The sequence below is a fragment of the Fulmarus glacialis genome, unplaced genomic scaffold (genome assembly GCF_000690835.1).
Source record: "Fulmarus glacialis isolate BGI_N327 unplaced genomic scaffold, ASM69083v1 scaffold47433, whole genome shotgun sequence".
NCBI lineage: Eukaryota > Metazoa > Chordata > Aves > Procellariiformes > Procellariidae > Fulmarus > Fulmarus glacialis.
Window position 1 is genome coordinate 3,246 of NW_009205718.1, and position 21,725 is coordinate 24,970.

At 37.9% G+C, this 21,725-nt stretch overlaps 1 protein-coding gene across 7 annotated transcripts; it reads left to right on the forward strand.

Moving 5' to 3' along the window:
- Positions 1-1,131: 1,131 nt before the first annotated feature.
- On the forward strand, positions 1,132-20,301 carry MFF (mitochondrial fission factor). 7 transcript variants are annotated; one of them, XM_009575477.1, is made up of 8 exons: positions 1,132-1,348; positions 2,260-2,432; positions 3,284-3,372; positions 6,512-6,586; positions 10,215-10,373; positions 16,268-16,330; positions 19,046-19,130; positions 19,474-20,301. In XM_009575477.1, the coding sequence occupies exons 1-8, from the start codon at positions 1,132-1,134 to the stop codon at positions 19,603-19,605; spliced, it is 993 nt and encodes a 330-aa protein (XP_009573772.1). In that variant the 3' UTR covers positions 19,606-20,301. The 7 variants fall into 7 exon arrangements, with proteins under 7 accessions (XP_009573772.1, XP_009573774.1, XP_009573779.1 ...); XM_009575479.1 differs by lacking the exon at positions 6,512-6,586; XM_009575481.1 differs by lacking the exon at positions 6,512-6,586 and having other exon boundaries at positions 1,168-1,348; positions 10,332-10,373.
- Positions 20,302-21,725: the final 1,424 nt, after the last annotated feature.

A 21,725-nucleotide genomic window follows, 5' to 3' on the forward strand; every position in this document is an offset into this window, starting at 1 on the left:
GGGATCCCCTTTCCAGCCCCACTCTAACTGCAGCCCCAGGATGCCTGTCTCTTAACCGAGCCCATAACCTCAGTCTGAGCCATCAACAAGGTCCACTAGCCACTACCCAGGTGAAAAACTTCTCTCAGCCATCCGAGTTCCCTTTCCAGCCCACAGTTTCCATCAGCAGCCCCGTTCCAGCCCACCTCCAAGTGCAGCTCTAGGATTTCTTTTTCTCTCAACCTTAAACCTAAGCTCAAAAACCCCAGTTATCTTGGTCTTTGTCTTCAATACAGCTCCCAGCAATTGCCATATTAGTGAGTTTCTCACAGCCCAGTTTTCAGGAAATTCCCCCATTGCTTCATATGAAAATCCCCTCCTTTTCTAGGAAAATGTGTATATAAGGTATTGGCAAGTGTAAGTAAAGTCTTGTTCTCTCTCTGCCCATCTTGTATCTGTTCTGCAAAAGCAAGATTTTCATTTACAGAAGAATTCAGAAGTGAGAAGTTTACAGAATTGCTTGTGATTGGGAATGGGCTGTGAATATGCTAGGTTTTCAAGCTGATTTGACAGGCTGTTGATAAGGAACTTTGTCCTTGTAAGACGGAGTGAGATCTGGGTGACTGACAGCAAGCAGAAGGCTGCTGCCCAAGCCGAGCCCTTTCTTTTGTTCCCCTATGTCAACATGCAGTTTTGTAAGACTTCATCCATTTTCTCAAGTACCGGTACACTGGATCTGTGTAAATATAGATCAATATTTCAGATTTCTTACCAATCCTGAATAGATTTCCTACCAATCCTGCCAATTCTTTTTGGTTTGTTGGTTTGTTTGGTTTTCTTTTTCTGCCAGCCAGTGCAGGAATAGTACATTACATGCAGAATTTCTACATTTTTTTGTCACAGCTCAATTTGAGGACCCTCAGTGCAGCTTTAAGCATTGCATCACCTCATTCTTCTGTCTTTGCCCTCAACTCCCAGCTACTTATGACTACATTTCCTATGAATTTTATCATATAATTTGTTTCTCTAAATAAGTCTGTTCAGTTAGGATCATCTACCACTTGCCTAGTAATCAGAACAAAGAGCTTCCTTTATGCACTTTCTGCTGGTTTCCTATATTGCTATTACAGCTTTTGGTTTTCTTTTGCCAGAATGAGTGGGGCGGCATTCCCATCTCCAGCTGCCGAGATGGCAGAAATTAATCGCCTTCAGTATGAAATGGAATACACCGAAGGAATCAGTCAGCGCATGAGGGTCCCAGAAAAACTCAAAGTAGCTCCTCAAAATGCTGACCTTGAGAAGGGCATCCAAGAAGGATTTCCAAATGCCAGTGTAACTATGCAGGTTCCAGAGCGGATTGTAGTTGCAGGTATGTCTGCATCTCAATAAAAGAAAAATAGGTGAAAATTTAAATTAACTCCTCACATTTCTGGATGGACAAAACCATATATTGGTATATTTTTAAAAGAAAAACCTGTAACATGTTTTCTGGTTTTCAAACAGTTGCGCTCATCAACTTTGACTTAGGAAGTTTCTTAAACTCTGAAAATGTTTCATGAATAGTTTTGGTATAGCTTGTGGTCGAGACAGTTAATGAATGAATTATGAACAGAAAGTTTAATTGCTGACTTTTCATTTTACTAAACCATTTCCGGAGCAAAAAAAATTAATGTTTATTGATTTACACCTGATTTTTCTTAATTAACTGTAAGCACAACTGTAAAAGTAACTATAACGAGTTTTGGGGATGTACTATATATTAGCCGTGCAAAATGTGTTTGATTATAATCAGAACGCTAATTATGTTAAGGATATGTCTATTATTGGGTGGACTCTATCAATACTTCTTTAGTATTTATTGTCATGGGCTTTACAGTGACAGACCTGGAACTGCTGAAGATCTTACAATTTGAAAAATGTGTGACATGCATATATTTTATGCTTTGAAAGAGTGACATCTTCACATCCCCAGTTACCATATTTCTAAACGAAATACACCTTTAATAGGACTATGTCTTGAGATTAAAAGTGCCCTCACTTGCAATAACAGGATTACTCAGGATCATTGTTCTCAGAGAAACTGCTCAAATAAACGTCAGTTAGTGTGGTCTTTATGAGAGCCTTACCAGTTTTTAACGTACGAGCCCTGCTAAAGGAAGGTATACTTAATTATTTGGCATAGTTGGGGGAAGTAACTGATGTGATGTCTTTTTGAACTTTAGCATTAGCCCTCAGGCCTCAGAACAGTTTGCTTTCTATTGACAAGTGATGTTCTTGCAGGTAATAGCGGAGACATTCCATTTTCCAGACCACCAGACCTTGACCTTCTTCAGTCTACTCCATTCAAACCACTGGCATTGAAAACTCCTCCCCGTGTTATTTCTCTTAGTGATCGACCGCTAGATTTTTTGGACCTAGAAAAACCTCCACAGCAGACACCTCAAAATGAAGAGGCTAGTACTTATTTTGCTTTTTCCTTAGTTGAGAAGCATTCTACTAAAGAAAGTGAAATGACCAATGATTTCTCTACTGTGATGCAGATCTACTTGGTGCTAACATAAGTTGGGAAAATATAAAAATATTTTTATTATTACTGTAGTAGTTCTAATTATGACTTTGAAGTTCCATATTTAACTGGCAGATGGCTGGGGTTGCCTTACACAGTAGTTACAAAAATAAAGTCATAGTTAGAACTACTCAAAATACTTTCAACAAAAAAATCCTCTTGATTGAAGAGAAAGCTGCAAGATTTTTTTAATTTGCAGGTTATCAGAAAACAAACTAAGAGTCTTTTAACATGTATAGTTAACCTTTGGAATTCCTGGCTAGATGATATAACACCACATAGAATTAGTGAGTTTTAACAAAACTCTGAAAACCAACTTCAAAGAATGGTATAGCATTGGCATCCAGGTGGATGATGTGTAATAAAACTGAAAAATATTTATGAAGCTGCATATTCTATAGACTTATAAAATATAGTAGAAATATATTTATCTCTGGTGATAGGAAGTAATATTAAACATAATACTGCTTTCTTACATATTCAAAATTCTGTTTGTTCGTACTTTTGGCATCAGATCATATGGATAGATAACGACAGGACTGCAGTAAGTTTGGACCTTGGTTTTACATGTACCAGCATCAGATCCTGTCATCAGTTGTTTTCCTCCTAATCACTGTGAAACCCATGAAAACCTGCCTTTGTATCTGAGGGCAGATCTAACTTGCAAATCTCCAATGCAAGTTATCAAGTGTCTCCTGGAATTCCCTTTTATCTCTCTCTTTCTCCCCTTTTACGCAGGTCCGCTCAGTGGGAAGACTGAAGAGAGAACGTTCCATGAGTGAAAATGCTACTCGACAGAATGGCCAGCTGGCCCGAAATGATTCCATGTGAGTAGAGCAACAGAGTGCAGGGACACAACTACAGCTTTGTTACATATTTCCGTTGTTCCTTATCTCCTTGTTACTTGTTTTTTCCAACTAATATTTTGTATGTTGTGGCAAGTACATAATTGTAAGTCTTATAAGGCCAGCGTTTTTCTTAATTTCTATGCTTTTTGTTTAGTGAAGTGATTCATTTGTGAAGTATTTTCTTGCAGTGGATGGGTGGGAGTGTTTGTGGGCTCACAGTTGGTTTCACCAGTTATTGCAAATTGTTACTTCAGGAGATTTTTCAGTTTCTGAGCTGGTATAGGTTTTTTTTTTTTCCCTGAATTTTCAGGAAATTGAGTTCTTTGTGCATGAAAATGTTCCCGGTTCTCTCACTGTTGATATTCTGTAATGATTTTCATTCATAGAAAAAGGAATATGTGTATTTCTCATAAATATTAGAATAAGTAATTTTTCTTTGGTGTCAATGTACTTAATGCATTGGAATCTGTGAGTATATGTCTTAATCTTTTGAGACCAAAATGGCAAGTAGCATTTAGAATTGGAAACTTCATCTATTGATACCATCTGAGGTAGCAATCCTTATGCAATTTTTCTTCTTTCTGAAGATATACAGGTCTGTATATTTTTATTAGATATGATAGTCTTTGATTAATCACGGTTTATTCTGAGTGACAGCATCTTTCCATCTGGCAAAAACTGTTTTGCAATGTCGTACTTAAAACTCATATATAAAAGATTCCTAATACAGCTACCATAAAGAATACTTTCCTTTATTGAAAGGATCTTATATTTAAGACCTGAAAGATGGGATTCATCTGTCCCAATGTAGACTGTATAACACTATTGCTAATCACCATAAACTTAATTTTCAGTACCTAGAGGGCATGACCTACTTAGGGTCTACCTATTTTTAGTCTAAAATAGATCAAGTGAATTATGTCCTAGAAGTGTCTATTTTCTTCTATTTACAGCAGGGGCACTAGGAGGTACTATATGTACTACATTCTGTCTACCTGTTAGTTAGTTTGTCTAAAACTGATGAAATGTACTCTGATGCATGTTCCAGACATGTTAAAATTCTTTTCCTCCAGATATTAATGGAAATATTGTTGCATATCTTCCTCTTCTTACTTAATCAGGCTTTTGGTTCCTACAAGCTTATAGATTGCACATGTGTAGGTACTCAAGTCTGCCGAGTCATATATATTCACTGAGCTGGCAAAACCAAATTCACATGCATAAGCTCCTGATCAGCTCGGTCTCCAAATGTTCTAGCAGCCTACCGAGTTCCCTGTGGTATTGGTCATCCAGTTATGTCCTGTTGGGCCAGTCATACTAGAATTTCACCGCAGGAATAGCCTTCACTTGCCTATCTGATAGTTTGCACATGATGCATGCTGGAATAGATGGTCTTCATGTGATGGAAGCTGCTTGTGAAAAAGTTTACCCCTTTGATGTTACCAGCTCTGCTTTGCCAGTCTTTGATGTATTGGACTTAAAGGAAAAACAGATGGTATTTGAATTCTTGCGATTTCTTGAAGTCACTTTATCCTTGCTCCCCAGGTTAGTTTAGTCTTCTGAAAGTCATGGGCTGTCTGCCCAGCCAGCCAACTGAGAAACTGGCAAGATCGGCTCTGGCTGGATGTATTCAGTTGCTACCAGATTTCTCACTTTTTTTGGACTTCTTGAATCCAAAAATCATAAATCTGTAAAACTCTGTGTTCTTTTCTGTCGCTCAGTAGCTATATAGAGAATTACTAGTTTTAAATGGTCTGCATATTATTTGCTGTCACCGTTTATTAATCTACATATACTGTAAACTGTAAAAAAAAAATTGTAAGTTTCATGTAAGTAGAACCAGAAGTAGTGATTCTACAAACAAAATTGATAACGTGGCATTCTGTTTTTACTGTGGTAGCTACTAAGAGAAGCTACCCATGTGGAAGTGTTATTGTGTAGCTCAAAATAGGCAATACAAGCAAACCAACCTGCTTGATGTAAATTATGCTACCTCAGATGGTACTGGGTATCACCTAGCTCATAGACCATTCTTTCTATTAGAGGTTCCTGGTAAATGTGATGCATGTCTTCTAAGTTTACTTCCTTGTTGATAAATTAGATCATTTAAGTAGATAAATTCTACTACAAATGTATTCTTTGCACTACAGAAAATGTAATTGTACACCTGTTACCTCATTTATATCACGTTAAAATTTCTTTACCATCTAGAACTATTATTTTTTCCAGTGGTACAAAAGCACAAGAAACCAGCTGCTCCTAAAGTTCTTATTTCCAGTGTTGTTGGCTGAAAGAAATAATCTTTGTTCTAATTACTGTAATGATACATTGCTGCTTCATCAAAACTGGCTTGATTTTTAAGTTCATATCATGTCTAAGTAGTTTACTTCTGCAGTAACAAATACTATGGTACTCTAACTTGACAAAGATCAGGCCTTCATTCGTATGCGTATGTGAGTCTGGTTCATATCTTCAAGTAGGAAAGAGAGTCCACGTTTTACTTCAAATATTTAATTCCTATCCAAAAAATACTTTTTTTTTTTTTAAAATGCTTGTTTCTCTTACCTCCTTGATTCAACTTCCTGATAGACATGATAGTCTACTCGGATGCTGTGATGAGGACCGCATTGAAAAGGCACATGAAGCACTGCCTTTTAAAACCTTTGTTTTCTAAATAGCACTAAAATACTCAAGTTTTAATCTGGGATACTGTTGTCCTCCTTGGACAAAATGTTCAGATGTACTGTGCAAAATTCCAGTGCTTGACCTACAAAGTGACAAAATTAAACATTCTGGAATAGACTGTCAAATTGAAGTGAAAGAATTGGCTGGGCTCTCTATCACAGTGTTCTCTACATGGTACAAATAGTTGTTTCTTCTTTGTTGTTTTTCTCTTCTTGTCATCCAGTTGCATGCAGAGACAGTTCTGAGAATTTTTCAGGAGTTGGGCTTTACTAAAGACAGTAATTCTCAAATGTTTTTAAAAAACTGAGACTAAAAAGTAAGCACCTGCTTGTACAATAACTATCTATCTGTGTAGCAATAATGACAGCTCTCTAAATTACAATCCCTCTATTTACAAGGATGCTTACTTAAGAGATTACAATTATTATTCAAGGTGGCACAGATCAGATACTGTCCCAAGAAATAAAATGCCACGGTTCCAGTCACCTCTTTCGACTAAGGATTGCACGTAAGCCTAAATGTTACTTGGTATATGAAAATCAAGAGTGTGTTTAATTATGTAGCTCTCTGCAATACTAATTTTCTGACTAAGTATCTGTAGTTTAGAATATAAAATTTGAAACAGCCTTTGCTACACTGAATGTGTGGTTTCTAATTTTGCTTCAGGGTTTCTCAAACTTTGCCAAATCGTTTCCCTGTGTAACGAACATAGGGGAAGAATACCTGGTGGCAAAAGGAAAGGGACAGCTTCAACTAAGAACCGATTTGTAAAGAAAAATTAAATTTCAAAATAGCTTTAGTTTGTTTGATTCTTTGTTCTGTGGCTGGTTTTGAATAGCTGGAGAAACAAAGCTTTTTGTTGGCCATTGCCAGCCAATGTTGAATGCAAGGATTCTACTGCTGCATCTGAAGTCAACAAACCACCAAGAGTGCATGGAAAAGGGGACAGCGTTTAATTTTTTTTCTGCTCCAGCCTTTCCCTTAGAAAAACACATCTCTCTAGAGAGTTCAGTTTCACAGTTTGAGAAATTCTGTTCTTCATGCAAGTCATGGGGGAAAAGGTAATGGTGTGCATGTCTCTAATGAGAATAGTCTGTCTATGTGGTTGAATTTAAAGTAACCTTGATTAGTTAAATCTGTTTACCTCTCATTTCATACTTTCAGAACTGTAAGTCAGAGAAATATCTGAAATAAACCCTGTGTACATCACAAATGTTTTGAGAAGGTTTAGGGGAGGTAACTGCTAAGCTAAAAACTCTGCATATAGTAGAATGTTACTGTGCTCTTCCATAGTAATTTCTGTAATTCCATGTTTTGGTTCCAAACTCTGGAATTGACTGATGTTTGTAACCAGGGAGTGCTAAAATAAGTGGCTGGAGCTGTATGTAAGAATTCTTTTCAGAAATTAGAAACAAAATTATATCTAGAACTAAGACCATTTAACTACAAATGGAGGAGAAAAGGGGGATAGCCACAATGTCTAATGATAAGTAGTGATACTAAATGTTAGCGACTTTTCCTTATGTTAGAGGTTTTTTCTTATGTCATCTTGGCTGATTTGTGTATCAGATATTTGCTTCATAATATTTCTTCTCCATGGTCTCTGACATAGTCTAAAGGACTACTGCATGTTTACAGGGCAATCATTTTGAATTCTGAAAAAGAATAGAAGAAAAATTTGGCTTCTGTTTTGGTTTTTTTGGGTTTGTTCCCCCCCCTTCCCCCCCATTTTTTTCCCCCCATATTCCTTAATCCTGACATTTGAGCCCTTCATAGAATTATCCTGGCTTTCAGACAGAAAGGAAGAGAAAGGTCTATCTCAAACTATGCACTTCAGAAGGATATTAAAATTAGCAATAGCCTTTATGGAGAAAATTTGAGTAATTTCATGTAGCTGTACAGTTTAGCTCATATTCAGGAGCAAATAGATTTAAATAATCTCTTAAATAACTAAATCATTTAAGAAACTAAATATTCTCTTAAGTAAGAATTAAATAATATCTTAAAATGAATGAAGTAATCGCTTGAAACTGCCTTTTCTTACAAGCCACCTATAAAACCAGCATAAAGTAGTTCAGGGACTAGACCATGGAGTTAGGAATTATCTAGTTCTGAAGTCCGCCTTGATTTTTCCTTATTATATACACTTTCCATTTAGTCAGCACATGTAACTTTCTTCTAGAGAATTTTGTGCACTTTTACTTAAATATTTTTGGGGGATTTTTTTTTCAGTATCTACAGAAGACTTTGTATGCAAATAACATTACTGTGGTATTTACAGTAATACTATCCTGGACAACGGGAATTCCACAATATCTTCTAATTTGCAATATGTTTAAATACTGTTTGTTACCTTTTTTTAAGCTGTCTTTTCAGCCTATTCTGTAAATCTCTGAAGTGATGAACAGGAAAAAATACTTCTAATATAAAACATACTATGAGTTCAAGCCTTCATCAGCTCTTCCCTCATTGCCCTCAAGCCAGCAAATCCACAAAGCAGTAGAAATTCTCATAAATTCACTTTAGTGGCAGTATTTCCATACTTGCCCCTGCTTCTTGATATTTTTCTAGTGAATATTGGTATTTCCAATGCAATTCAAGAGTAAAATGTGTGGATGTGACCACTACCATTGATTGCAAAGTAGAATTCATTATAAAGATAAAAGAAAGTCTATATAAATAGAAAAGAAAGACTCCTACAAGTCTTGGAGAATGATAAAAGCTGTAAAGAAGCGAAGCAGATGTTTACTGATACCTCATTCTCCTTTTTACTTTCTCTTGTCCAAATGTACTCTACAGCAGCATGAAAAGATACTTGCAGTTCAGGTAATAAATAATGACCAGTATCAGCCAAGCACCAGCCACTGCTGTCTTTGCATGTCTCTTGAAGCACAGGATGGTTGAACTTTTCTGTGGGTGAAGTGACATGCTTTGAATCTGTCTTTTCAATTGAATTTTCTTTCTTACTCAGTTTTGTGATCTTGGTGCCAGCCATTCGCAGAGCAACTCTGTTCAAAATAAGAGTATCCATAGAATTATGACCCATCTAGAGATTATCCAAATATTAAACCAGCTTCCAAGCACTCAGCCACTAAAGCTTTGCTTAATTTCTTAAAAATGCCAAAAGTGGGAAGATTGGCATTCTAACTCCAGAAAATGTTGGAGCAAAGCACAAGTAGCAAGATCAAAGGAAATGCATTGAATTATGGATGCTAATCTTGGAATAAAAACTATCCCAAGATTTAAAGGGTACAGTGACTCACACTTTGTTTTGCATTTGTGTTAATATTTACAATTAAGTTAACACAAATTACTTCCTATTAAAAAAGCATCTCACCTTTAATTAAAGTTTCCTGGTTTAAAAATAAAAAAATCTTTAAAAATTTAAAATATCTTGATGTGTGAAGGACATTGTGGATAAAGTCAGGTTGAATGTAAAGAAACATGAGCACATCAAAGGCAGTTTATCAAAACTAATTTCTGTCTCATAGAGATGAGGTTTGTATAATCCAAGTGGTCATGTTTGAATTTCAATCCTATGTATTTTAAATATTATTTTTGCATCATAGTCAAAAACTCAGATCATGTTGTCACTGGGATATGAATTCTGTGCTTTTAATTTCTTGCAGTTGCCTTTAAACTTTGTTCACATGCAAATCAAAATACTATCTTGATCTTTAGTCACAGCTTGAAGAAAAATTTTTGTTGAAGATACTCTGTGTGAGATTCTCCTTATTGAAAAAGGCTTGTGTTTTGAAAGAGATTATGGGTAGGATTTTTTTGAAATGCCAATGCTTGTAAAAACACTTTTCTCGTTGATGTCAGTGAGGACTTGAATACTGACTTCAACAAGTACAGATTTAGCTGGACAAGGACTTTCTAAAACTAACTTCTATAACAGATCAAAACTGTGTCCTTGGATTATTACTTGTGTTTGTTTCTGACGAACATACATAAATGTAGCTCATGATCCCTACGCTACTAGAATTTGGGAGTGTTACCTTACAGTGGTGGGAGAAGGGTAAATCAAAAGCAAGCAATAAGCATTTTGGAATGGGGTCTATCTGAAAAGCTTTTTTTAACTTAAAATCTGACTATAGTATTTCTCTCTTCATTTACTATGCTTGTACGAACAGTGTGACACCATCACTGCAACAGGCTCGTGTCTGTCCTCCCAATATGTTACCTGAAGATGGAACTAATCTTTACTCTGCTCGTGGCATTTTGTCGTTTATCCAGTCTTCCACTCGTAGGGCTTACCAGCAGGTCTTGGATGTGCTGGATGAAAACCGCAGGTGATTGGTTGTCACTGATTCTGCCAGCTTTTGCTGCTTTCTCCCCCCCCTCCCCCCCCCCCCCTTTTTAGTGGAGTTTGGTTTCTGTTTACAAAATAATGAGATGAAATTATTTGCTTTTGCTTTCCTTTGCTTTCACTATTCATAAGCAATTTAATTGTCCAAAATTCACATTTCAAAATGTTTCTGTTTCAGTCAAATATAGCATTGTTTTGGTTTCCTTCTAAATAAAAATAAAAATAAGAAGTGTTAGTCTGTGAATGCAAGGGATTTTGCTGTTCCCAGATTGTCAGTGTTTTCTGCAATTAATACTTGACCCTAAGCCTGCAAATTTATTACCCTTGTCTTTTGCTTTTCTGTTGGTGAACAATGGTGCAAACCAATAAGATTGGGTTGATGTTGTCATAAAGCATTAAGACAAATGTGCAGAAACAGGGTAGAATATTATGCAAGGCATTACAGACACTGCTTTTGATAACATGTCAAGACTTTAGCCTGTTTTAGTTTATATTGGAAATAGTTATTTCTGGTTGATACATGAGTGATGGTGACCACTTTGCTGGATGCAGAGAGCAAGAAAGGCAACGTATACTGAGAAGCTGGTTGCTCCTCTGATTAAGGCTGCGTCTGTTTTTATGGATAAACTGACACTTTGAGAGGTAATGAGCCAATACAAGCCTCATGGCAATCAGTCACCATCCCTGGAGGTATTTAAAAGACATGTAGGCATGGCACTTAGGGACATGGTTTAGTGGTGTACTAGACAGTGTTAGGTTTACAGTTGGACTCTATGATCTTAAGGGTCTTTTCCAACCTAAATGATTCTATGATTTCCATTTTCTTCAGTGGAGTTTTGCTCACTTGATATATCCTTGGACTGTTTTGATTTGGCACTTCTAAGCATTACAAAAATGGCATGTTTAACACTACAGAAACATTTATAAAGACTAATAATGCAAGATTAATTTACCAAAAGCAATTGTCATTTCAGTAGTATGCTAGCACAGAGGTTCAGGTAAAAATTGCACACAGTCAGTCTCTAGCGTAGGGCTAGCCGAGACCTGGAGGGCTTGCCAAGAGGTTGAATTAGAGGAGATAATTGGCAAGAACGTTGGGAGGAACTGTTCATTCCTCCTGCAGCCCTTCGGTGTGGCCTGTGCTAGGAAGTTCTTTGAAATTTGCCATCTGCCTCTGGTTGCTAATATCCCAGCAGCACTCTTAATGTTTTGTAGTGTGAAGTTAAATGATTTGCTTTCTAGTTGTTTTGGTAGTAAAATGTGACTATCAAGCCAATCTTATTGTGAATGTCTGTGTGTTTGCAATCACTTTTCAAACTGGCACATCCTGTAGCTCACCATGTTTGCTGATCTGACAGTATATAAATGCCCGTATTAACATTCCTTAATCGTATAGAACTCCAGTCTTGCTGGCCTTTATGTTCTTAACCTGGGGCTTAAAAAAAAAAAAAAAACAAACCAAAAAAAAAAAAACCCCAGAAATTAGCTGCATAGCTCCCCTTGAAATTCTGTGAGTTGGATGCTTAATCCTCACTCTGAAATTTCAGGCTGTAGCTGTTAAAATTTTGATGCCTCTCAACAGTTTGACAGCAATACCTTTTCTTTCTTGTCAATATTAAAAATTGGATGGAATTACAAGTTCGTTTTGTTTTACAAAATCAAAGCTCCCAGATAAGGAGGAATTCTACTGTCTGTGAATAATAGCACTTATGGATACTGTGCCAAGAGTCCTTGTTAAAATATAGACTGAAATTCTAGCCCTTCCCCCAGTCTGCAGTGAAGCTAACAGGTTTTATTCCTGGCTTCCATTACGCATGTTCTTGCCCATGTTTTCTTGGATTCTGGAAAACATACACATATGCATACATACATTTTCAACTTACTTCAATTATCAGAAAATTTCTAGGGTTCTGAATACTTCAAAAGCTGCATTACTCTTCCTGGTTTGCGTTAATTTTTGAGGTTTTCTTACTATCCTTCCTAGAAGAAATGGGAAACCTGTTTCTAGTCACCTATGAACAAGGAGGTGCCAAAAAAATGAACTTTTCAATAAGGTGAAAGTGTATTCTTTGTGGTTGGGTGTTTAGATACCCACCGTTACTCTACAACTGGCGTAGGAATGTGAAATTTGGATGATCCACTTGCATGATTGCAAAATATTGTTCATTTTAAATTGCTCCAAACCTGCACTCTGTTCTTTTGCTCTGTGTAACGTGCTTTCTATCTCGAAACGTTGTCTATTTTAACATTTTGTGCTTAATACTAGAAGAGATCTCTTAAAATGAACAAGATCTGACTACGTGTTACTCACTGGAAATATTTTAACTTGTTTCACGGCTTGCTTTTTTTTTTTAAAAATATTTTCCAATCTACTAAAACTGCTAACGGTAGGTGCTGATTGTACTGCTGCAGATAATGAATTATGCCTAGTTTAGCCGGCACTGCTCGCATAATAGGTTATTTAAATGAGCAACAATTTAATGATCACTGTTTACACTGTCTGTTTACTCTTGCATTTCCTTCAGCTTGGACAAGAACAATAGGTCAGTTTTGTTTTCCAATTCTAACCATTTTTCTGTTTCAATTTCTGTTGAATGACTGTAGGGCCTACACCTAGTGTCTTTCAAAGACAGATCTTTTATGCTCTAGGCAACAACACCCGCCCCCCACCCCCACCCCCCCAAAAAAAAAAAAAACAACCCAAAAAAACCCCATACATTTAAGGAGATTTTAGTGATGTCTTAAATGCAGGAAAAAAGGCAATTTCATATCTGAATAGAGTTGTGTTGAAATCCGTACTTTATCTGAATTATTCTTCATCTCTTGGGTCAATGCCTTTTTATTTAGCATAGCTCTTTCTAAAAAGCCACTATCCTTCTTAAATGCCAAACTTCACCCACATAATCATCTCTGGAGGTGTTATGAGATCACTTTTTATACTGAGCAAGTTAATGATATTTTTCATGGTAGAAACAAAATGGGATGTGAGTTAAGACCATCGAAGAGGGCTACACATGACTTTGGATTGGGATAATATAGTTCAGAGGAAAATTAAATAGGTCTGCAAATGTGAAGGAGCCTGGGAAAAACAGTAGCCTATTGCTTTTTTGAAGTAACTGCTTATAGCACCAAGACAAGCGAGGAGAACAGTTTCATCCAGGCCCTGATTCTTCAATGCACCAATCCCTTTTGTACTTTAGAAGCTGAGCTTCTTACCCAGTTCACGTCCAGAACACATCCATAAAGTCCTAGTTCCCATTCTTACGGCCTTTCTGATGTTTCCAGAGGTGTTTTAAAGTACAGTGAGAGGTGAACATAGCTGCTACCTCTGCTGAACAAAGAGAATGTGCTGGCCTCAGTCCCCTGTGCGCATGCACAGAAACAATTGAAGTTGGACCCAGGCACCTAGATTGTCCATACCTTGTTGTTTTCCTCCCAGACCATGTGTTTATGATTGCATCATTACTGTGGTATTTCCATTGCATGCTCTGCTCTAAGCAGAGGAAGACAGACCAGATTCATTTGGTCATTGCCTTATTGCCTGTTTTCCCACTGTTACTAAATTGTATTACTCTGCATTCCCTTCATGTTTCAGGTTGCCGCTGTATTTGCGGTGAAATAGTTAAGCGTTGAGTATACATGGCCTCAGAGTTACGGCTTCTTCCTATCATGTGTTAATGTTTAGGATGGGATTGACAGAAGTAGCTAGAAAATTCGAAGTTTTAATGTACTCCTACTCAGTTTTTTTTTTAAAGGCCACGTATTTAATAGCTTGACTATATTATACCTTGTGCATTCTGTATTTACCAAAAAACTTGCTGCTGATTTTGGGGTAAGGTGATCTCGGTTATGAGGTCGCTGTGATCTATATAATGAATTTTTTTGTTGATATATAAAACCAAGCAAGTAAGAAGTGTGGGAGAGGCAGGGGAATATTCTGGTGATCCTTTTGGGTTCACCTGTAAAGAAATAAAATGTGAACTGCAAAGAAAAGGAATAAACCATGTGCAGCTTCTTAACAGCCTGGCTGTATTGGGAAGTGGGATTAAAGACTTGTCTTTAGTTTAGATTAAGTTCCTGATTTGCACAGATCCCAGAGTGCTCTAGTTTTGTTCCTTGCTGTAGCCTTTGGCTACCTCCAAGCCTGTGGCTTTCCTTGGGAAGAGTAGTGTGAATTAGTTAGTATTGATTAGTTCTACACAGCTGTAAAACTTTGTTTGCCACAAAATGCCACAGAGGCCAAGAGTTTAGAGAGCATTTGAGACCTATTGTTCTCATTACACAAATTCAGATTTTTGATTGTCCTGTGTCAGATGGTGTGGGAAATGCCTGCTGGATACTGACAAGCTGGCGTTCACATATCTGCCAATTAATTACAGGTGACTTACGTTACCAGAGAAATTCTGCAACCTGTTCTGTAGCTGCTGTTTGCTGAAGTTCTTATGCTTTCTCAAAGTATTTAGTTCTAGCATCTGTCAGACAAGACTTTAGACTAGCTGAATGATTTCTCTGATTAAAAAATAGGAATACCTTTTTTGATAACTTTCTGCAAGACTTCATGCATTTAGGTAAGAATATTCTTTTATTGTATGTATTGGGAATGGGGGTTTCTGTTCTGTGAAACACATCATGCTGGCTTATCTTATGTGCTAGATGGAAAAAAATTGTGGTAAGCACTTTATGGTGCTGATTAGAGTAGGACCTAGTCCCAGTAAGTATTGTATCAGGTAGCAGAGTTTGCTAAGGTTCCTAGATCCTGATCCTTTTAAATGAAACTAGTGGTTGTGATATTTTTGCATGGTTCTTGCTCATTTTCAGGCAAGGCCACAGTGTTCTCCCAGCCACCTCAGCACCAAGCCTCTGCCTCCTACATGTACCTGCTGTAAAGATCTTCATACCTAGATTCTCTTTGTCTTTAATTTTATAGCCTGGAGTATATATGGGTTAAATGCATGGTACAAATACCTCCTGTTGGTATTGGGAAAATGGACGAAACTGAGAAAATATTTCAGGGTCTTGAACAGTTTGTTACACATCATAGATGTGGAACACTAATGCCTCATTACCAGAGGGACTGAAAACACATAGTAGTGGCTTTGTCAGAAGATACTGCTGGTATTCACATCTTCTGTAAACTGGGACACAGTAACTTCTTATTGCAAAGTTAATGTATATTATATAGTTGCAGCAACTTAAAAAGCTTTACCTTTTCTTCCTGTCTGCCTAGAAAGAAAAAGAAAAGAAATAGAAAGAACAACATTTATAGGGATGCCCATACCATCTACTTGAAGCTTTTAGTCACTTCTTCCTGGAGAGATCTACCTCTCTTTGGACTATATATGGTCCTAAGGCTACTAGCCCAGGTTTTCTGAATTACATCTAGCATAGACGAATAAAGAAAGGACAAACCTCCCCTTTCCCTAGTGGGAGGAGCGGATGATAAAAAAGGCTTTTATAAGTATGTGTAGGTACTCTTCCCCACCCCCCACCCCCCCCCATTGTTGTTGGGTGGGGTTTTGGTTTTTGGAAGGAATGGTTTTTTTAAACCTGAAGTTTCCCATGGTTATTTTATAAGGCTGATAACCTCCACCCAAATCTCTATTCCAACAGTTTGTCTTCCATAAATGAAGCTATATAAAAAAAAATTTGCCTACATGTCTTAGCTGCATAAACACTCAGTGTTGATTAAATTTGAATATGAGAAATATGAAAGTGCAATTTACAACAAAATAAACAGGTATTATATTGTATTGAAACATTATACAATATAAGTGGAAGTATTTTGATGTTTCTTTGTTCTGTGTGTTTTACCTCTTATCTCTGTTTGTCGTTTCCTCTTCCTGTCTTGTCCTTTCTATCTACAAAAACCTGCTGTAGGCCAGTGTTACGTGGTGGGTCAGCTGCTACCACTTCCTCTAACCCTCATCATGACAATACCAGGTAAAGAGTATTTTTTTGTTAGTCATGATCCACTAATTTAGATTCTGAAACTCAGACTTCTGTTTCCCTATTTCCAGTGTCCTTATTTTAAAACACAATATGCTCATTTCTATCCTCCCTCTCAACTCTTGAGATATTTCGGGCCTTTATTCCTTACCCATCCAAGTCACCTGCAAAGACCTCATGTGTCTAATAGATACAATGTGCTCCAGAATTGTGACTCAAAGTAATGTGTGAGGGGAGGCTCTTAAATTACATTAGCAGTATACTTCAAGTATTTTCTATTTAGTAGGGAGTTTCATATTTTTATTGCTAGAAAATTTGGCCTTGCATCACCTTATTTTTTCCAGTGTTCTCAGGAACATGCCTGTGATTGTTAGTTGTAGCTGGATGCCTTTTCACTGCCATTGTCTTGGCGGATTGACATCGTTTCAGTGGAACTGATTGGCACATAATCTCATGGTCAGGATGAAGGAAAAAAAAATAGTCCCTTCCACATCTGTTGTTCCCATTTGCCACTACACTTTTGTGTTTTCATCGAAATGGAGATTACATTTGTGCTTAAGTAGACACTGGATTCAAGCAGGTCATTCTTCTCTAACTCAGGAATTCAGATTTTGTAACGATCCAAGAGACTATCTCAAGGGATTTCTTGATGGTAATCCCCTTGATTTAATATCTGGAATGGTTTGGAAGTTGGTAGAGCAGCAGTAATATACCGTGATTTTATATTAAATTTATGTGACCTGGGAGGGAGGTGTGCCCATCTCACTGAAATGATGAGCCTCTGTGCTTTTCCCAAGAGATGGTGAGGGACAACTATGCTGTGGATCTGGTGGGATTTTCTGATTTTTTTACCATCTACTACAAATAAAAAAATGGCTACAAAAAGACCCTCCTCAGAAATCTCTTTGGCTTTCAGAGGACCTGTAATAGTCAGGAAAACTTGATTTATTTTTTTGTGCTTGCAAAGCTTCAGACTTTTTAACAGTAGAAATGTTCAAATTGTTTTATAATTAACTTAGGTTTATTTTAAGATAACTTTGCTGAGTTAGCAATGTGAGCTTCACAGCACTGAGGAAGCAAATGAAAAAAACAAACAAACAAAAACACCACAAAAACCCCAACAGTTTCAGTCTTTTTAATATTGCCCAAACTGAAAGAACTACAAGTAGTAAATAGCATAAGTTATAGCTAAGTGAATGTTTCAAGTCTCCTTAGCATAAAAAATTAATAATAGCCTTAATGAGAAAATCTTTTTCTAACAAAAGGAGTTGCCAAAACTTCTTTTTTTTGTCCCATACTGTGTTTTTAAAACAGCTATGACTCTGCTGACAGACAATTGTCTATCTGACTATTCCCTTACTAAAAGCTGGTTTTATCCTGATCTCACCTAGAGAAGGCTTCCCTCTCCCTGTATACCCTTCAACCCAAAAAAACACAGATCAAAATGTAATTAACTTCCTATCTTTTATACAGTGTTGCTCAAGGATCTCATTGTTATCTAAGACCAGACTAATGCAACTCTCATCTAGAAACAGCAATTCTTATTTAGAAAAAATATATTAATGAACAGTGATACAGGGAAACTTTTGACAAGTCATCGGGGGCGGGGGGGTGGGAAGAAATCTTGCCTGAGCTGAGGGCATTCTATAGGCATTTGCTGAAAGTGATGAAAGAACATGCAGTGCAAAAGTAGTATCTGCACTTAAGCGCATTCTGCAAGCTTTGGGAATTCTACTCGTATTCACGTTAGTTGAAGCTGACTGTTAACTGTCATTAAATGCTAAGCATTCTTTTAGGTGTATTTTGTTGTGAATTTGGCAGCCTTGACATTATTTTGTTCAATTTCCTAAGCTGTTTGCAGCAGTTGTTCGTATGTCCTAAAGAGAAAGCAAGTCCAGGGGAACTAATATTGGAAACTGAGGTTTTAAGATAGGAGCGAGACACTCAATGGTAGGTGCAGCATCAGGAACTACTTTTACCTGTTAGTTGCTGGAAGAGAATCTGGTTAAGAGGTAGCATTTGGATGATGAAAACACATACTTTATGTAGACTTTCTACCACTTCCCAACTGATAATAAATGTGCTGTATTTAATTAACTTGCCCTGGAGTTAGAATAATGCTTCCTCTGAATCGCTACGTTAACAAAACTGAGAGGTGCTCTGGGAACAAACTTCCTAATGCATGCAAAGTTCAGCAACCAGTGACTCCACACTAGACTCCTTATTTGCAAGGTTCTCTGCCTAAAAGATGTCCACTTGGGATATTTAAGTAGGTACCGAGCATAAGACATCCAGTTCTTTCCAAGTCTTCATTTGGTTATTTCTAATCTGTTGCCAGGTCTCTTGCAACTTCGGCATTTTAGCTCAGGCAATTTTCAGGTTTCATTAATCAGTTAAGTAACTGGAAACAGTCTTTTGAGAGACCAAGTGACAGCAAGAAGTCTGTCTGCGTGGAGAATCTTCAAAAGTATTTGCATGGAGAGCAATAAACCCAGATTCAGTCAAGCACTTATCCACTTCATATGTGTTTGTGCTTTATTCAGTTAGGATCCTGTCGAAATAGACAACTCTGTAAAAGCTGGAAAAAAAGTTTTATAATTCTTCTCTCCATCACCACCAAAAAATACATCTACTAGAATGTTGAAGAAGTATGGTACTTGCTAATCTTTGCATGGATAAGACAGCTAAGCTATCTCCCTTATTTGATAGATATGGTCTTTCCAACTTGGATACTACGCTTGAGGGAACGCCAGATGACATGACAGTTGTAGATGCTGCTTCCTTAAGAAGACAGGTATGTAAGAAAAAGCTGTAGTGGTAAAATGGGGGAAGAGGTTTTCTGTGTGGCTGCAAAGGCATCCGTAACAGATATGATGAGATATCCTCTCTGATACCCCTGCTGGACTGCCCTCACGTATCCTGTATTTGTTCTGGGAATCTGGAGAGTCCGACTCCATTTCTGTTCCTACTTATTAGGGACAGCAAGATCTGATCATTAGTGATTTAAGATAGATAGTCAAATTATCAAGTGTTTAAAATCCATCTGTCTGAGATACTAATTTTACATGGCTATTCAGAAGCTTCTAGAAAGTCTGGCAACTTTTAATGAAGTATTAAAAGCCTTTATTTATTTTTAGATAATCAAACTTAATCGCCGTCTACAACTTCTGGAAGAAGAAAACAAAGAGCGTGCTAAAAGGGAAATGATCATGTATTCAATTACTGTAGCTTTCTGGCTACTCAATAGCTGGCTTTGGTTTCGGCGCTAGACATAGCTCTCGGAAAGATTTAATAGTTGAAAATACAAACAATTTGCAAAATTCTTTGTTTCTGTTTCTGAATTGTATGCTGTTTTATAATTCATACACTGGAAACCTCCACCACAGATAAAGGCTATAGAATTGCAGTGTTAAAGGGACACCTTGTTGTTCAGTTATAATGTATTTAATAGATTTGCATTGCAAATACTTGCAGTATCCTCCTTTGCATGCTTCAATGTAAATATGCATCAGCTGATAACGAAGTTTGCTTCATGCGATGTAAGGACAGTGATCTACAGGAATAACCACTGGATGTTTTGTTGTGGTGGGAAGAGAACAAATGGAGTGGGTTTGGAAAAAATATAAAACAAAGGAATAAAAAGTAGTTTTTATTGTTCTGTTGTTAGATGCAATTAAACATGATTGCACTAGTTTTCCTTTAGTCTGAGTAGTTTGAGGTGTGCCATATTCAAGGAGTGCGTCCTATTTCATGAGTATGTTCCTTGTTTAAGCACATGTTCAGGTCAAATAATAAAAGGTATTCTTTGCTAACATGCAGATTGTCCAGAGGTGTGTAATATGTATTTTTTTTAGCTTTAATTTTGCAGATGTTTTTCTATACATTTTTAAGCAAGTCAGTCTGTGAGTGATCAAAAGATTATGGAGTACAAGATACTGATGTAGTATATTTAATAAAACTCTCTCTCAAAAAAAAAAATCCCAAACCATTGTTTAATATTATTTTAAGAAAATTTATTTGAGGGTTCATCTAAATTATCAGTCTTTGAAATAAGTAGTAGTGATGGACTGAACAACTTAAAAGTAGCAGGCGGGCATCCGATAGCCTGCTGCAGGCTGCCATTCCATGGGATTGTGTGGTGAATACGCAGGTATGGGAAGCTAGCCTGGTGTCCCCACGTACCATGGTCAGTTTAAACATCCCCTGTTCAGTCCCATGATCTACTACATTTTTGGTGGCTGCTGTCTGAGGGAGCGCTGAGCCGCACACGGTGCTGCTGGGGAGACCTCAGCCTCCCTGTGTATTAGTGGCTTCCTGCCCCTGTACTTCCACTCACGTGCAGGGCTGCAGCAGCTACAACCCCTTCCCTGGGGGCGTATGAAACGTGTGTGAGAGAACATGCGATGGTATCAAAACAACGCTTCAAAGGGGACCTTTCCTAGAACAGCTAGACCTAGACGCCCATGCAGGACCATTTCTGGGCTCTGGAAGTACACCGACTGGTGAAGAGACGATGGTACCCAACGGCTGCAGAAGAGAAGGACGTGGGGCCTGTTTCAGCTCGGCTCACCCTGCAGCAGCAGAGGCTGCAGAACAGTACCAGGGCTACCCTTCTGCAGAGCCCCCCGCCAGCTGGGAAGGTCACTGGCGCTCCTGGGCAGCTGGTGGCTGCAGGCCCTGGAGCGGCGGAGCAGTGCCCCAGTGAGGACAGGTTCTTCGGGGAGCATCAGCATGAGAAGCCCAAAGGATTTTGATACGTACGCTGTGGGTGCCTGGTTAAGGAATGCTGCTCTCATACATTTCACGTGCTGTCAAGTTAAACAGGGCGTTGTACCTGGTGTTAGGTGGCTTTTGCACTACTGTATAGGGGGCTGTGCCTGCTTCCTTGCGCTTTTCTGGATTTGGCTGTTGCATATGTTGTTTTTGAGCTTTGTTCACTGTGTGTTACGTGACTCCATTGGCTATTTGGGGCATTTGCTGTGCATGTTCTCTTACCATGAATGTTGACAGTGTGTGCCTTTGTCTTTTAGTGAAATACAATACAAAGGGAAAGGCCCGCTTTGCACGTTTGCTGTATTTTCATTAATTCCATACCATGACCTTTAAGCTGAAGGCGTACTGTATGAACTCTGATGATGCGAACGAGGGTTAGAGCTACTGGAGACTTTGCAGAGTTGTATGGGTAATAGGAAAAAATAACGCTTCTCTTAACAGACTTTGTCTGGCAAGCGGAAATGAAACCCCAGTAACAGACAAAGAGCAGATTTTAAAAACATCTCAAACCGTGCGCAGTGAGAGCTCCGTGGCAGGGGGGACCCCCGGCAGAAGCGGGCGGCGGCAGAGGCCCGGCGCGGGCCGGGGCTCAGCGGGTGGAACTTCCGTAGCTTGC